The sequence below is a fragment of the Camponotus vicinus genome, unplaced genomic scaffold (assembly GCF_025532165.1).
Source record: "Camponotus vicinus isolate PSW18456_S1 unplaced genomic scaffold, iyCamVici1.0 SCAF_13, whole genome shotgun sequence".
Taxonomy (NCBI): Eukaryota; Metazoa; Arthropoda; class Insecta; order Hymenoptera; family Formicidae; genus Camponotus; species Camponotus vicinus.
This window is the reverse complement of record NW_028141949.1, coordinates 4,509,605-4,528,663: the sequence shown is the minus strand read 5'-3', so window position 1 is coordinate 4,528,663 and position 19,059 is coordinate 4,509,605. Positions and strand designations below refer to the sequence as shown.

At 39.4% G+C, this 19,059-nt stretch overlaps 1 protein-coding gene across 3 annotated transcripts in view; it reads right to left on the bottom strand.

Moving 5' to 3' along the window:
- The window catches only part of LOC145964650 (V-set and immunoglobulin domain-containing protein 2-like), a 211,853-nt gene that overhangs the window by 165,376 nt on the left and 27,418 nt on the right, over nt 1-19,059 (bottom strand). Inside the window, exon 1 of one of the 3 annotated variants that reach the window (XM_083087644.1) lies at nt 14,402-15,610. The exons of the other annotated variants lie outside the window; for them this stretch is intronic. Within the exon in view, the coding sequence (XP_082943770.1) occupies nt 14,402-14,645 (244 nt within the window). The 5' untranslated portion in view covers nt 14,646-15,610. Of the gene's footprint in view, nt 1-14,401; nt 15,611-19,059 lie in introns of those variants that run through there. 3 annotated transcript variants of the gene reach the window in all.

The window sequence follows — 19,059 nt, the reverse complement described above, 5'->3', positions numbered from 1 at the left end:
CAATATCCCCGGTATAATCCCCAATAAACCAGATACCCCTCGCCCTTCCCATCCTCGGGAGATATGGTCCCTCTGGCCGACCCCCAATGAACGCGAAACCATAATTTCTTGCCTCGTCGCCTTTCCGCCGGAATAATGCTTCCCTTTTCGGGCCCCCCAAACCAGCCATTAATTCCGTGACGAATATCCTGGCAAAGACACGCATCCCAGTCTCTTCTGCGCCCCGTCACGTGACTCCCGGCCAAGTACTCCTCGATCCTTTGTACTCCGCGACGGTACAAGACCCACAGGCAACTTGCCGGATCCTGTCGAGTAAGGCACTTGTGCGTCCATTACAGGAGTAAAATCATTTAATTTCGGCGCGTTTTCGACGTTAACATACGTTCACGAGGAGCGAGGTACCGGGATATTTTCCGCGTCGAAATTGCCAACGCAATTTTGCCGTGAAAAATCTGCGGCTGTAAATGGAAACGCGGCGCGCGCGTTGCAAAATAACATGTCTGACGCGGCAATTTGCATAACGTTTATGCAACGTCAATGTATTTGCCCACTGTAATTGTCTACAATATTGTAATTACCCTCCTATGCATAGAATTTGTTTAATTAGTCTCTGCAATGCATATGGTAAAAGTCAATTATCCTGCGTATAATTTTATCGTATATCGCACTTCTCGATAATAAAAATATTTTTTAGTAAGTTTTTCAAATTAATCTTTTTCTGATTGTCAATTTTTATTGCGCTGAATATCTCGAAAATTGAATTCCAGATTTTCATTAAAAGCTTCGAAATTTCTAAATAATTGCTATTTTAAAGTGCTACTATAAGTTTCGATGTTAAATAATCCTTTACTAGGAATCGTTCATTAAATTTTTACTATCTGCTGTAGAAATATTTCATGTAAGAAAGATTCAAAGGGTTAAAGTTGAAAGCATAAAGTTTAAACGAGGAAGTTTGAATCTGGCAAAGAGCGCGTCGTCGGCTGAAAGCGTGCATATGTGTAGCCGCGAAGGCGAAGTTGCCGGTGAAGAAGCGGGATAGCGTGAAAGAGAGGAAACGGGAGATAAAACGGCGGCCGTGTTGCGGCGACCACCAGAGACCGGCGGAAATGGTGATAAAGTGCGGGTAAATAATGTGTGTAGCGCCAAAAATGAAGAGAAATCGCGGTCGTATCCGCGCGGAAGATGAGAGAACAGTTCTCTCGCTCCGGCGTCACCTGGTTTTTGTATTTTAGCCGGAGAAGATAAGGATACAACACGGTGTTAGAGGTGCAAACGGAAAAAATAACGCAGCACGTTTTTCACGATGTTAAAACATGGTTTTCCCGTTTTGCGCGAAATCCTTCGCCCCTACCATCTTTCTTTTCTTTCGATTTGCGAAATTAAATACAAAGCTGTGCGCCATCTAATTTGAATATTAAACCGCCAAAGATTGATTTACATCTTGTCAAATGCATGGTGCAATAAATTTTACAGTATGGAATTTCTTGGAAAAATTTTATTGAATAATAATATAATATAAATTATATTTGAAATTGATTTATATCGAGGGGAGAAATATTCTTTCATAAATTAATTTTCAGTTTCATCACTTTTCGCAATCGGAAATCTTTTCGGAAGGCGCCTGGATACGTAACAAGCGTTCCATTTCTATTCTAGACATTTTCCAAAATGCGCGACTGCACGTTTCGATAAAAACGCACGACGTGGAGGAACGGCACATCGATACGCGATGTCGATACGCGATAAGATTTCCCGTATGTTCGGCCCGCGTCGTTCCTGAGACCCCCTTAACGTCATGCGATTTAGCCTGCATCAGAAAAACGAGAGCAGCAAGTGCCTTGTCGACCGGAAGACATTGATGACATTGTTATGCCTTGGTCTACATACACATCGTTGCGCGCCGCTAAAATTTATCGAACCGTAAAACATCCACGACATTCTTTCACAAAGGCGCGGTGGCATTGAAAAGTCGTTTGTATGTCTTTATCCGAAAACGGAAAAGTGCAAAGTAAACGTTTCTGAAAGCCTCTGTACATGCTCTCGTGCTCGCCGAATTTATGTGTGTAGAGCGGCTTCAATCTTGCCGCAGCCAAGGGCGTGTCCGAATACTGGAATTAAAAGCTTCGATAACGCGAGAACGGTCGATTAATCCTCAAAAAAGAAGCGTGATCCAATTTTATTGTATAACAACTGAATCGCCTTTTACTCGAAGGCACCTATGTGACAAGGCAAGGGAGGCCTTTATCGGAGAGAAAACACATCGTCAAAACTTTCCAACCTACTTGGAGAAAAAAAAAATAACGTAATAATAATTAAAATGTTAAAACATCAGCAGAATTTCAAAAGTATCCTTTCTGCAAATCCGATTTCTGAAAATCCGATCGCTCGAATGTCGAGTTTACCGAGGAATTCGCGATATTTCCGCTCTTGGAGAATACGAGGAGGGGTAGAGGAGGCAGAGAGGTGCGATCCCCAAGGGGTCAGGAACTTTGATTTCCGATCAATGCGCGTAGTTTAAGTATAATTGACAGAACTCGCCGACGAAACTAAAACGAAGGTATTCCCCGCGCGCGCGAGACCGCCGCTCACAAACGCGATCGATGAGCAGAAATAAAGTTTTTCTCCCGCGGGGGAGGCGGAAGAGCGCGCGCGGATACGCGAAGAGCAAAAACGCCCGAGGGGGTAGCAAGACCATGAAAATCTTCGAGAGGCGACGGCTCGCTCTCGCGTCTTCCGCCCCTCTTCTTCATCTTCCGCTTTATCGCCCTCGTATATGCGCCGCACCGTAATTGACTTAGCCCACGCGCGGAGAGGTGAAGCTCGACCGGCTGCGCCGGCGAGAATTATGGGGCTTTCACATCGGCGGTGGTTATGTGGCGGAAAGGCGCCCTCCGCCCCCTCCTAACTTGCTCGGCTAGGACCATTGCGCAAATGAAATTATGGTTGTTCATCTAGGCGCCCCCGGCTCCACTCGTTCGCACATTTCAGCGACACTGCGTATCCTTCCCGTCTTCGTCCTTCCCATCGTGTACTTTCACCAGATCGTCGTTGTCTCTCGATTTCTCTCTGTCTCTCTCTTCGTTCGAGATTATTCGCGTCCCCGTACGTAGTTAGAGATGCGTTTTACAGTTGCAGCGAGACGCGATGTCTTTCGTGCAGTCGATTGTGCCTTGTAAGCTCTCGCGAGAGCTTACGCCAGCTCGTTTGCTTTGTGCGCGTCATATGATGCGCGATGTAAATAGAACGATAATGTGTCTTTCCTATGTGCAAACCGCTCGCTTTGTACCGAGCAATATAACTTTTCTACGTGCGGTACTTTATTCAAGAAACGCACTTTCTCTGTTACTCTTTCTCTGTTATTCAGAGTAGCTTTTTAAACGACATAAAAAATTAATGCTGTTTGCAGTATAAATAGACGGTTTTTATAAAACTTTCCATCAATCTCTTTTGACAAATTGTTTCATTTACTTAGAGCGATTTTCCTTAATCAGGTCAAAGTAATTTTTGCAGACAAAGTTATGATCCATCCATTTTCGTCAAGAGAAACCTCTTAAATCGAAAATTCATAAATAAACGAGAGTACGAGGTACACATGAAATACCCTATTTCAAACTTTTAGAAGCGAATGACCCACTCTTTAACGCGTTCAACCACAGCGAGAGGGTTGTCGAACTATTCCGAGATCTAAAAGCAACGTATGTACGTTTTCTCTTCTTCGCAGCGAGAAAGAGAGAGAGAGAGAGAGAGAGAGAGAGAGAGAGAGAGAGAGCTCGATTCCCTGGTGGATCGTGTGCCTTAAGAGTCCCGGGCGACGGAACCGCCCGGGCGAGTCGTATATCTGGAATAAAGGAAAAGAGGCAAAAAGAGAAAGAAAAAAATGTATCCGGGACACGGCATCCCGCATATATGATACGTCCCTTGTGATATTCCACTTTTATCGACCATTGTCGCTTGATCTCCATGTCATTTCGCATTTGCGAGGCTCTTTACTTATTTAAGGACTTAATACGCACGTTGATTGACAGACATTGTACTTATCATTTATTACGAATGATCTTCAGTATTCAGAGACTAATACAAATATGTTTTTTACTATCTTTCTTCACTCTTTCTTTTCCTTCAATTTTACATAAAATGATTAAATTTAAAATATTTTATAGAAAAAAAAGAGAAACACATCCCTCCTAAAGAGATTCTCTCTTTACGTGAATATTGTCGAAATGAGTGAATTTATTTCCGGATGTTTTAAATCACGGAACAGTCGCTTTTGTTCACTTTTGTTCCATTTTTGCGACATAAAAAAGATCTCATCTCGGACGATGCGTCTTTATTTAGAGGCAATTCGCTACGACGTGCAGCATGCGAAATAAATCTCTATTATCGGAAAACGACCGCGTATCGTTCTTTTTCAACATTCACGAGTCGCAATTAAAGGCGTAGTCGGTCACTCTCGAATAATCGCTTGCGGTTGACCCTAATTTTTCCAACTTTAATCTGATCTGTAAACGCTAACGCGAAGCTTTTTTATATTGACATGCTGAGATTACTCTAGAAATCGTCCGGATCGAACGTTCTCCTACTAGTTATTCGCGGATTAGGATGGACCGTATCTTTAACTACTTGTTGAATCTACCTTCGGACATCGTCAGCTTACAAATATTGCTCAATGCATCTTTAGCGATCGATAAAGAAACATTATATTTTTCTTCTCGACCATAAATAATAATCTAAGATTATACTAATCGATTTATAAAGATTGCCTTAAAACAGAGCCATCATCGTTGCTGTTATTTTAATTAATAATAATTAATAATAATAATTTAATATTCTAATTCATAGTCTACTGGAGAAATCTCTCTCTTTAAATTTACCGATAATTTAATATAATAGTTCTTAAAATAACTGCGTCTCAAGACACAACGAAGATAATAGAATTGCGCGCGTCTGGATTTCCTAATTAAAACTTCTCTTTGAAAAGTACAAGTTAAAGACAATTATAGAATAAAGGCAATTATTAACTTCAATGATCGCGGGTCTAATGACATGTCATCTGATAAACTGTCTCTGATAAAAATATAAGAGATAATACGAACGAGAAAATTATTCTACTTTGCTGCAATGATTATATGCTCTCGCACAAGAACCACGAAATTCATTCAGTATTTACTGTTCTTCAATTTCTTATATTATATTAAATTAATTGTGTCGTGTAATATTTCTGATGAAAAAATTTGTCTCCTAACTATCACACACTTCCATCTATGGAATCGTCGCGTAAAATATCTCGTCTCGAGCAAACCCGATCATTTTACGTACATTTTACTTCCGCCGGATGCGCCCTCGATATGAAGGCGTCAATCATTCACCCCCGGACATTCCGAATCCCATCGAGGAATAAGCCGATGTTAAAAGCGTCGAAACGAAACGACACGAAACAATGAGAAATTCTCGAAATAGGAGAAGGACCAGGGAACGAATTTGCATATATCACAGACGGACCACACGTGTGCTTTGAGGGTTTACATATGTCGCGAGTTAAATTCATTTCGCACGTACAGTACGAGTAGGGGGAGAGAGAGAGGTACCGCTACCCTCTTCTTCCTCTTTCACCCCTGTAGCGTGCTTCTCGCTATAATCCGTGTCAGTATTTAATCAGTATGTTATTCAATATTGATCTGGGTTGACCTATCGTATAAATATATATATCGTATAGATGCGCACGCATGTGTGTGTATATGTGTGTGCGAGTCGAAGAGGTGAATACCTGGCTGGCGATAAAGCCGCTGGTGAAAGGGCGAGGGCAAATGATGCCCTTCGTGCTACCTTTCGAGCAAAATTGCGCCCATGCCGGCGAAACGCTGGCCAACGATGAGCTCGCAAATGGAGATTACGTTTCGTGAGAGTTCCTCTTAGCGATTCTTAATAAATCTATTTAACAAGAGAAAAACAGATTTTAATCTTTATTCTATATCAATGGCATCTATCTCTTCATTCGTATACGATGTGAAATATTGCTTTTTTCTATACTCATATCCTCTTTTTCAATCTTTTTAATTACATGCTAAATAGTAGATTTTTGATGTAACGCTTTCGCGTCATAATGTCAAGTGTCATTTGACAATTCCACATGCAAATGGCCGTTAACACATCGTCGAGTACGACACGATTCTGGCTCATTTATGCACACGGAGTGCTTTCGACAGAAGAACATTGCCTACCTATGAATGGAACGAAGGGAGCGACATGTCCCTTTCCCCCCTTTCTTCTCCGCTACGCGATCCAATCCTAGGTTGAAGTATGCATAGACACATACATGTACATAAGCGTGTGAATTGCGGGGGACTTGGAGTAATTTCATGAGCGTATAAATAAATTCATAGCGAGATGGTCGGATAGGCGAGCGAGTACATGCACAAATATCATGAGTAGCGTGTTCCTGGATGCTATCTGCGGCACACAAGAGTGCCCAGGGGGTTTAACGTAAACAGGTACGCGCATACACCCACATATATACACAGACACACATATATATATACATAGATGCCACTTTGAATTCGCGGAACAATGGCCGATCGGCGCATATATCGCTGGCACCCGATCCGTATCCACTTTGCGTGACGAATATTAATGCCGTTTACATTGGACATTCATGACTCTTCGCGATCCGTTGTGCGCAATTAAAGCGGATAAGCCAATCGTGATTAATCGGTCTCGTAAATGCGACCCTCGCGTCGTATCGCGTACACATACAATTCGTCGCGCTCGCTGGTTTATTTTGCGCCTTGTTTAATCACGCCGGCACATTTCTACGGTGTTAACGATTTCCAGCTGGTCCTCGAATCGAATGGTTGCTCGCTAAATGGAAACAGCGTCGCCATTTGAATCTGTTATCGTATCTCACCTTACGCCGATCATACTTTTTTTTCTTAAAAAGTTAATCAGAAAATTTACCAGAGAAGTGATTGCGCAGAAAATTAATTAGAACATTAACCGGATAACTTATGACAGAGATTAATCGTAAGATCGATTAGAAAATTGCCCAGGAAATTGGCCAGATAATTAACCAGGTAATGTAACTGAAAAAATTAAAAGTTTGAGAAGAAAATAACTAGGAAATTAATTAGAAAATAATGATAAAGTTAACAAAAATTTGATCAGCGGATTAATCAAAGAATCAAGCAACAAATTAACTAAAATATAGCGACAAAAAACGATCACGACAAAATGGATTAATTATCCAAACGGTCATGTAATACAGAAAAGTCGCGGATTTAATTATATATATATATGTATCCCAATCAGATTCGAATTCCGTACTCGCTTCGCACAGATCGGTGGATAGTTTTTGCCGGTCGGTCTATCTAACATTTTTTGCGATCGGTGACATTTTAACGAGCCGCGGTCCGTTAGTTATCTAGTTCAATCAGCTAACGACGCCGCGAATAGAGCGAGGACCCGATCGCCGTAACTGTTAACGAACTCTTCCAGATGGCCGCAAGAAAATATCGCCCGGCCGTTAAAAAGCGATGGAAATTGCGTATCGACGTTTTCGATTTGCCGGCAACCACCATGGGTTATTCACGAATCGCAAATGATGTCGTTACGACTCGAGCGGAAAGATGCAGCAGGAGATATCAAGCAAGACAGACATTCGCACACGTAAGGATCGATAAGCTGATTAAGCGAAACTGGGTATAACAATTTACTACACTAATAATACGGAATTCTGGCTGCGTTAAGAGACGCGCGATTGTATCGTATTCTCGTAGAAAGAGAAAGAGCATCTGCTTTCGCGGGGGATAAACTAAATTCCAATTTAATTGGCGCACGCGGCGCTATGTATTCTATCTTATTAAAGCTGCAGCTATTATTAACGTGATATTTCGCGATATCGGTGCTACTATGTTTAACTCTGTAATTTTTAGAACTCTGGAAATTGCAAACACACACTTCTAAAATTTTGCAAATTGTACTAAATCTTCAAATAAAATCGTAATATTAAACAAATTCTTATTATAAAAAATCAATACTATTTGAGAAGTGGTTTTTTTTAGCTACATATGATTGTATTTTTGAAGGTATATAACTTATACACATCTACTGTTTCGCTCGTGCCATAGTAAAATTCACTTTAAATTCACAGCAAGTAAGATCGCACACGTGCGCATCCGAGGATTACGCGTATAAAGATAAGTTAGTTATCGCGAAGTTCATTACATCTGCACCATAAACTGCCTCAATCGTAGTGCGCGTCTCGCAATATCCGGCATCGTCGTCGCGGCGGAAATAATTTCGACGCGTCTAGTCCGTTTGCCTGTCGCTAAGAGACTGTTTAGACATGCTTGGAACTTGTAACATACACCGTGTCGCCGCACCTTGGTTGCGTCTTAATCTCCCGTGTAATCCTAGCGAGTCACTTTGTGCGACGCGCGAGGAAGCGGCCTGCCGTCTGAGCAAACTGCGATCGTACCACTCCGGAAACATGAACGTCGCGAAATTGTAAACACCCCCATGCCACTGTCTCGTCCGCTGTTTGTAATATTAACGGCAACATATTGTAAGTCGCACGGACGTTTTCCGTTGCAGTTCCCTCGCGAATTTCTCCGATCCCAGTCAGCGGGAATAGACAATGTTTCGCATACATAAATGTATGCCGCTCTATCCAATTATACTTGTGCTGCCTTGGCGAGTACATTTTTCCATAAAAGTTTGATCTCTTATAATCTTTTAATCATGCATTGTTCTTTTTCATATTTTTTAATTCTATAATAAATTTTCAAATCGATTCCGGACAAAGAATATTAAATAAATGTAAAATAAATGTTATGAGATTTTCAATTATAAAATATATAAAAATATATTCTAATTTTGTATTAAGTGCAGGTAATATTAAAATAGCACAGTTTGTCATTTATACACATCGTGATTTTTTTATAATAAATATAACGAACGAATGGTATCAGTGACTTTGCAACGAGATATTGTTAAAATTTAAGATTGGCATAATAATTTTAATATTTGATAGAATATAATATTATAAAAGTTAATAAAATATATCGCCGATCTTTTTTGTGATTATATATGAAAAAAATAAAAATACAGCGACACGAAAATAAATTAAAGTTTGCTGCACAAAATACATATAAAAAAGGAGCACGATTATTCATTAAGCAAATGTCCTTTAATCCACGTCATAAGCCAGCGCCATAAAAGTCTGCAACTTTATTTGATTAGTCCAGCAGACAGAGTCATCCGCATCGTCATAAAAATTCTTATACCCCCAAGTAACTTTGTCAATAGTACGCGAAAATTTCGCGATCCATTTCGTAATCCACTTTACTCCGATAACGTATATATATATCGTGATGAGATGTACATCGCATTACAAGGTGCTTTTTAATTTATAGTTTCGCGACGCCGACATATCTCGTGTGACGTCTCTCTGCAGGATAATAAATTTTCCATAAAAATACCTCACAGAAGCGCAGCCCCATCGGGAAAGCCGCCGGACCACTCGCTCGATCGTATCGCGTTTCAACTCCGTGAACTCTGCACGCTATCGAGCATTATTGATACGCGTCCCCCGTACACCACCGAATGGCTCTTGACGTTATAGACTTTAGACACAGGAAACTCGATACGCGACCACATCGCGTCGTCCGCCCAATTTTAGAGCCACCGCAGACGCTCTTCCCTATAATGCTATGGCAAGCCGTTTCCCTCTACGAAGCGTCCATGACGTGAGAAACGCGAGAGAGAACTATAGTGAACGTGCTATACACGAGTCTATCAGAAATTGAACTAATTAATTGCGCTTGTAAATTTCTTCATTTTAATATCGAAACATTAATTATGTGTTGAAATCAAGTGTGTTTAAAATCGAGAAATTTACGAAAAGTGACATCAATCAGGCTTTTGAGAAGCTGTTAGGTATACCAGGACAGCTCTAAAATAAAATTTAATTTTGATAATAATTTATTTTTCACGAATAAGACATCTGCGTTAAAATTCTTAACTAAAATCAAAATAAATCTTCCATTTGCACTTTTGCAATTTTTCCAATGCCTTATCGTGCACCGGAAAAAATTCTAGAAATCTTGACTATCCTTCCAAAATCTTCTTACTCTCAAAGAGCGACGCAGACTTATCTCGTAATGTATGGATCGTGAATGAAAATTGATAAAACGTCCACGTATAATTCTAGCTGCGGAAGCGCCGACGAGAATCACAGATCGCTTCTCGTACGCGGGATAAGAAAGTATACCTGTGGCGTTACGTGACTCCCGTACAGATAACAGATAGCTCTATATACGTTCCCGTGGAAATCTTGCAGCGTGCTTCCTCTCGCAGTTTCCGTATTCGGCTTCCCGTAACCACTTTCGCCTAAAGCTCCACTCAGACGCGACGCGGTGTTAATTTTAATGATATGCCTGAGTTTGGCGGCTCGTGAAAGCCGCTCCGTGAATACGCGTTTATACGCCGGTAATTCGCGAGTCTTCCCATAGATCATATTTCTATAAGGATGATGCGTAGGAGGCCCGATTCATACGGAGGATAATCACGTAGCGCGCATCATATTATACATAAAATTATGAGACAATATAATGTAATATAATACTATATAATAGATGAAGGTTAATCGAGTAAGTTCATGATAATTCTTCAATGAAATATTTCAATAATAATTAATAATAATTATTAATAATAATATTAATTATATACATTCATTTCCTGAATCTTTCTACTCTATTTCTGTCATCAGATCGCGATAACGACAAACGTATATAGAACATAGAAACATATCAATTTCCCCTAACTTATAATAACAGTAATATAAAATAATATTGCGCATATATAAATTATATTTATATGCTATTTATATTTATATGTATTTGTGTATTAAAGAATATTATATTACAATTAAACATAACATAATATCAGTTATAATTAGATCAATTATAACATAATATCATTTATATATTTCGTAATAGAGTTTTATTTTATAGAGTAGAATTACCATAAATTTGATTGCTACTGATCTTTGTTTTACTGTGACAATTTGCACGGTTCATATTACGGCTCAATGATGCGTGTGCTTGCCACATTTCAAACGCGATAACTAGTTATAATAACCGGCCGACAAACTTTATACAAATATCCGACTTGACGCAATGTATCGCTAATCCATTGACAAGTCGTAATTTCATCTAAACTACGGTCACTGCGTAAAGCTTTACTAATATTCTCGATACATTTAAATTATTATTACATCGTGCTGAATTTTGATAAATTATTCGCAAAATTCATGAAAATTTGATGAAACAAATTTAAAGCCTTCAAATATTTTTAAAATATTATAAAATATTATAAAATATTAAATATTAAATAAATGAGATTATTAGATTTCATTATTAGATGATCAGATAAAATGTAAAATTTTATTATCATTTAACTGTATTTTGTATAAAAAAAAGTTAATTTATTTATTTTTCACACTTTTTTTCCTTCATATGTATATAAGATAAATATAAATTTTTATTAAAATATAAATTTACGGGGCAGAAAATGTATTACACTTCTTCTACCCATTACGCAAGATAAATCTAAAATCTTGTTATTATAAATATAGAAACGCTAAGTGATATTACTTTTTACGGAATAAAAACATAAACTTCATTTCAGCTTCATTTATACGTAAATATTTATCCAATGAGGAGTTTTTCGCTCAGTTAGTTACATTGCACTTTTAGATACGATGTTTAATCAGCGTTTTCGAGCGACATTGTACGCAAAGAGATGGTCGTCCTCTTGCCAGCGACAATCGGTGAATTTCGCGTGCCACGAGCGATCGTTGCCTTTGATCGACCATGCGACGTTTTTTAATCGCGTTAAACGTACCATCGTTGTCCTCAATCATCCAGCTTCCACTTGTCAGTCTTCCCCTCTCCCATTTACCCTCATCTGTCCGCTGTACACTTTCCGTTCATCGAATACATACACGCGCGGGTCCAACCTTCTCGAGTCCCTCTTCTCAGCGCACGCGACGTCCGTTGTTTAATTAAAATCAGATCAAAATGACGCGAAGCCCGAGCGACGGCGTTTCAACGGCGACGACTTTCAATTAATTCAATGTCGGTCTCGTCGGACGATACGCCGATACGATGACGATCGACGTCGACGTGATTCGACGTTCCATGAACCAAAGAACTAGTAAAGCTCCCTCTTCGTCTCGTTCGAAAGTCTTGCGACACGTTATCAGAATGCGTGTAAAGCAAAGATGAATATTCCTCTCGCGCAATGTAGGTTTCAATCAAATACAACAAAGTAATAATAACATGTATAAAATAAAATTGCTTTTTTCAATATAACAGAGCATTTTAAGGTATGAAGAAAATTTTTCTAGTTTTCGATACGTATGAATTTGACAAACATATCACGCACATATTCTGATAATTTTCAATGTACGCTCATGACTCGACATTTTTTATTTAAAATGGATTTTTGCATATGAAACTTTTAGTTTAATATCATACCGCTTCTGAAATTTACACAATTCATGTTCACTGTGAAATAAAAATGGAAGGAGTGATAATGGTCGTACCGCATTTTCACTATCATTTCCATTATTTTCAACATAATTTCTAGGCAGAATGTTAAATAATTGTAGAATAATAATTATTAATGTAATTTTAGATAAGAAAATAATAATTATAGATATACAACCGGTGACTTCTGAATTTCGATGAAATCGGTAAATCGTTTATAATATCGCAAGTGTGCATATTATATGAGTATGCAAGTATTAAGCTATGTCTATGTTGATTAGATAACTATATTGTTCTTTGCCTTATATAATGCAACTACTCGAGATGAGCACACAAGGAGAGTTTACCCACGATATTGCAGGAAATTTACATTAACATCTTTTAGTTCCTCATACACACACAATGTATGATCATAACGCATCTCCTAGAACATTATTAATCGAAGCGTATTCAAACGATATTGTGATTTTATTATCGACTGTGTGCACTCGTTCTTCGACGTGTGTCCGTATTAATAAAACTAAAAAAAGAAAGGAAAGCTTTACCTCGTTCGTGTCAATATTAATGAAAAATATTTATCAAAGAATTTGAACAGAAAGGAAAATATAGAAAGTATTCTCTCTATATTTTGAAATTATGTCCATCATCTTGCATCATCTGAAATTGCGACAATTGCCGCAATTTTACGAATATATGCGCAAGAGATAGAATATTCCAACCGCAGTTATTTCCGCCAGTCATCGCATCACGATTGCCCGAAGCTCGTCCCTCTGACGTCAACGCAGTTCAAGTATGAGAGGCGAAAATAGCTCACTAGTTAGCTTCGGAGATGAGATCCGGGGAACCGATCGGGTCGCGTAACGTCGCTTAGTATGCGTCTCCGTCTCTCGCCATTACTCCGACGATCTCTTAAATCCCGTACGCAGTTACGGCGGTCGGGCATCTCGAATACGAAATCGACCGGGTCGCATACACCCGGGATATCCGTCGCTCCTTTTTCGCGCAGTTCGATAATCAGAAAAATTGGAAGCCGATTTTTCGTAGAGCGAGAACCGAATCCCTAAAACGAGCCCCCTCCACGAGCTCTCCGGAGCAGCTCTTCGATCCGTGACGAAATATTTCGCGGATCAAACTTGGAGAATTCATCAATGGACACGTTCCTCTCGACTGGAATAACGACCAAAGTTTGGAACGTCGAAGACTCGATATTGGGTTAGGAGGGATCGGTAGAATTTAGAAGATAAAAGACGGCTTTGTGAACGCATACATCCGAGTACAATGACTATAGATAGCTTCATTCTGTTTCGTGTCAAAATTGGGAGCGTGATCTTTTATATCTCGAATTAATTTAAAAGAAAATAACATTTTATCAAAATAGAAAAATTGTGCATGCATATCGAAAAGTATAACGAGGATACTGTCTAAAATTAAAAGACTAAATTTATATATGTTTTCATTTTAACAAATTTTTTCTCGATAATCTGTTATATGTACCTTTCGTCAATGTTTATTATTATATTAATGTTATCCATAATACAAATCGTAAGACCTTAGCTTCTTTCACCACGGATAAGTAACGATCTTTCGAATTAGACGTGGAAATCTCAAATCCTAATATTAAAATACCTTATTTACATTTCGAACTTGGTGGAAACGGCGTGTCAGAACCCGAGGCTATTTATCAATCATATTGCTGCTCCCTTCTAGCCATCCTACCCGTTGGATTCCAACTGAGAAAATAAACGCGCGCACACATACAAATATATACACACATATATACCCACACAAATCGTAACCCGAAAGATTTATGAATGTCCTTTCGATCGAAGCACTCATTCAGAAGAGAAAACACTCACCCTTGCTGGATATCGCTGCCGCGCCGACAAATTGTATGGCCAGAACAGCGCCAACCAGAAGGAACTTGCCAGAACCACCGCTTTTCGCCGCAACCGATCCACTTTCGATACTAAATGATTCCTTTGACACCCGGCGACCGCCGGCCCTCGTCCCCGTCCGAGGGTTGCACCTTCGCGACCCTCGGCCGTCGTCGGAACCCCCGCAATCCGATCGAAGCATCGACGTCGTTCTCATCACAGCCATAATTGCAATTGCTTTTAAAATCCTCCTTTCCGATTAGGATGTTCCGAGGAGACAACGTCACTGCACAATGTCACTCCGAATCACTCGGAAATCAACAATGCGACAAAGAAATCCGGCACACGACACTTCGGAGCAATCGGCTGAATCGTCATAGACACGATCATCGGCACAGTTACACGGATCGGATGAATCGCATATACACCTGCGACTCACACTGAAAGGGTGCGCGACACCTCCACCTCCGATTGATAGGCTGCGACCGACACAATAGACAGTACAGAGAATAGATAGACAAGTCTTCCAAACCGATTCCGACGGTCAGGGGTGACAGGTCGTACGCCGTCAAAACAGAAAGAAGTTTCAAATTCAACCCTCACAAAAATCCTCGAAAATCCCCGCGATACCTGGCGCGCTTTCGCAAGCCCACCTGGAACTAACCGCGCCGGGCGTCTCCGGAGGGTAGGTCCTCCCCCATAACGACAAGTCTCGCCTTGGCGCGCGGTCGAACAGGGTGCGACGTGCAGAAAGGCAAAGATAAAGAGAGAAAAAGAAAACCGGAAAAAAGACCCGTCTTTCCTCGCGGATCTCACTGATCCCGAAAAAGCGCTTCCAGTTTCGGGACTTCGGCAAACGCGACTGCACGCGTCGCTGTTTTCCTGCGCGATGGAGAGGCACAGCAGGAAAGGGGGGAGGATCAGCGTTAGAGGGGGAGGGAAAAGTCACTCACGCGCGTGGGCGGATCCCACCGTGAATTCTCGAGAAGGTTGATAAGGGCTGCGCGAGGGTGGCTGGAACGACGGTTGAAAAACGGTGAAACGAGAGAGGAGTGACAATTGCCCAAACAAGATAAATAGGGAGAGAAAGCGAGAGAAAGAAAGATAGTTTGAGAATGTATACTGAATTTTGGAAATACGACCGAAGCCGCGTGTCGAATCCCCCAACGCAACGTGCTGCCGCGTCGAGACGCCCGGCGCTACTGAGGTGAAGGAGAAAGCCCGTTCGGGGGTTGCTGCCGTTATGCGAGGTCGGGTGGTAGATGGGAGGTGGGAGAAGAACCAGCGTAGAGGGGTGATGGTAGCGCGGCGCGCCTCGTCGGATATTCTCGTCTCTCTCCGGGGTTCTGCTCTCTCTTTCTCTTTTTTCTTCTCTTTCTCTTTTCCTCTCTCTCTCTCTCTTTCTCTTTTTCACACCCCTCTGCCCGTTTTTCCGCGCTTTCCTCTTTGTTATATACATGAATATGTATATGTGTATATGTATGTATGTATGCATATATATATATATATATATATTTTTTTTTTTATTTTTTCTCGAGTTTAATCTTATTTTATTCCACGTAAAATTATTTACATTACTCGTGTGGTTTGCTTCGGTTCTCGCGTTCTCTGTTATTTATTCGTTGCTCGCTATTTTCTTCCCTCTGTTACGTGCCTGTTATCGTTCGTATTGTTCTCTGCTTATTGCTCCTAAGGAATTTGATTCCGGGATAGTTAGCAAACTTTTTGCTTCTCTATTTTATTCCCGCTTACGAACCGAAGCACGATACAAAAAACAACGCGCTGCACCTGTTTAGAAAAAAATTTTCCTATCGTGTAGCACGCTTTGGAAACTAACAATTTGATTAGTAGTGGATTAACGAATCGAGCGATGGAAACGCTTTGCATTTTGCGAACAAAGCTACATAAAATTCGCCAGAATACGTGGCATTCGCGCGCATATAAGCCCCATGACTTTTTACTTGTTATTATTTATGCATGGAATTCTTGGGTGAAAACCAGCTTACATAAACAAAATTAATACGCGACAATGTTAGTCGCATTATCGAGCTAATTACCGAGTAATTCATTGGTCACGATTATTACATCGGATGCCTTTTATCATGATTGACAATCCTTTTTTCCCTTTCGCTATACGCGATGTATCATGTAACAATGTCGATTGTTGATGATATTTTTAATTTGATATTTTTAATTAATGATATTTGAATTAATAAATTCAACAGAAATGTTAATTAAATACATGACAGATACAAAAAGCGAGAAATGAGACGACGCGTGATTCATGACAGATTCGATAATTGTTGATGGTCGTTCGAGAGAGCGCGACGCCCACGCACTTGCGTAATTTTTACTGATATCCGTGATAACGATATCACAGCAATCGACGAAAACGCGACGAGGAAGTGATCAGGGAGCGATCGAAATCCGATTATCGGCATCCGATCAATCGACAATCACGTCTGGCTACGAACGTTCACGCCATGTATACACTACACATGTTGACATGAATCGGACGGATAGCAGATAGATCACTAATTTCGCTTCGTGATTCGCGTCTCGAGTTCGAGCATGAATAAACAACGTTCGTATGCGCGATTATGAGTTAAACGTCTCGTAATAAGCTACATTAATCGCAAGTGTAAAATGTGACGTATTTTTTAAGTAAACTAAACAAACTATTTATTCTTAGAACATATTTATATTTCATATTTTTCGTATATCAATAATTTGTAAAATAAATTTGAAACTGATTATATCAATTCGATATTATATACATATATCTAATATGTATGATATATTTTTTTCTATACATCTATATATGAAATAAAAAAATTCCTACAAATTTGATACGTATTTATTTTTTAATTATGTAAATATTTAGAATTACTGAATGTTTGTCATTTATTAATGAATATTTTTATCAATAACGGTGACAAAGTGAGAGGACTATACTTGATTGTCGAGCTTCAATTTGTTTTGTTTTTTAGTATCTTACATTTTTAGAGAGTAGATGAAAGATTGTTGATGAATCAAGAAAGTAAAGATTAATTAACATACAGCAAATATATTTGTTGGTTCTGAATATTATCAAGTAAACAAGACGAGTTCTCTAACGATTCTCCCTGGAGAAGAAAACATTGAAAATGATTCCCATGTCGTTTGTTACCGTTTCAAATATTAAAGCATCCAATTAGTCCAATGTTAACGCGAACTTGCGAAACCGCCGTCTACTCGGCCAGTGCATTAAGCTTTGTCCGCGTGTTACAAGCATTGTGGTCGCAAGCGCAGAACTGAAAGAACAGAACAAACGCTGACAGCGCATATACATTCTGTATCAGAAATTTCATTCTAATTTCTCTAAATTAAACGAACAAAATTTAAAGCTTGAACAAAATAATGATTATTTCATTGTTGAATTAATAATAATTTTTTAATAATAATTCTTTTTAGTTATAAAAACTAATCTTTTATATTCTGTAATTAAAATTTTAGGATTTTACAGGGCTTCTTTGATTTTTCAGGACTTTTCTTCTATTTAAAAATTTTATTCAAATATTTTCAACAAATATCTCGAAAATTCCAACATATCTAGTAAAGTAAAAAGAAAGATTATTATGTGGAATATTTAAGAGGCCAAGGTTCGATAATAAAGAAATACCGTGAGACTTTTGAGATACTTTATATTCCGGGATATACGTGGGACGACATCCGATCTCACGGAAAATCAAAACTCGAGGACGTGTATGCTTTACCAGAGGTTAATGCGCGTTGTCTGTTTCCGCCATGCCGCGGGAAACGTTAATTCACGCCGTCGTACCTGTCCTAGAGATGCCCTGCCGCGGCAGTCTCCGCGGAGCATAGAAAAGAGGAATGAAATACATTATATGAGAGAAACTACGGCCGTAGATTGGAACGGACGACGAATATCGTGGGCGGAAAAGCTTGCAGCTGCACACAAACACGCGCATGCACATAGCTTTCATCCAATTGCATCGAAAAATATAACATTCTCCACTTTGTAACGAATTTTTTTAATGTATTACGGCAAAACGTTCTTTCGGAGACAGATTAATAGGCGTCGGACAGATTAATAGGTGTTGGACAATATTTAGTACCTGTATATATAAAATACCTATGAAATGATATTTTCGTAAATATTTTGTCCGTTTCTACTCGAACATCTTTATTCATTATCTGTCTGACTCTATTCGTCTGTCTTCACTGTCCGTACTTGATCTTGTCACGCGAGAGAAAAAAAATTTAATTGAGGCATCAATTTTATCTCAGAGAATTTATGGTTAAATGAAATAACGAGAAATCTTGGGCATCTTGTATAATACATTATATCGCAAGAAAGTTAGGCGTTAAGTGCTTCCCTTGAATCTTGAATGCACTAAAATATCAACGGTTTCGAAAGTCAAGAAAATGGAGCATAGCGATGATAAACTTTCTTTCTATTTTTTTTTAACAATGATGAGCACATGGCAAAAAAACGCAGGTATTTCTTCTTTTTCGCGAAAGTGAAAGAAAATGCGCGCGTGAGATTTTTATACAACGCGTAAACTCGATACGCAATGTGCATCACGACGTGCTGGAAGTTCAAGAGTTACACGCCGTTGCACTCCGATTCGCATAGA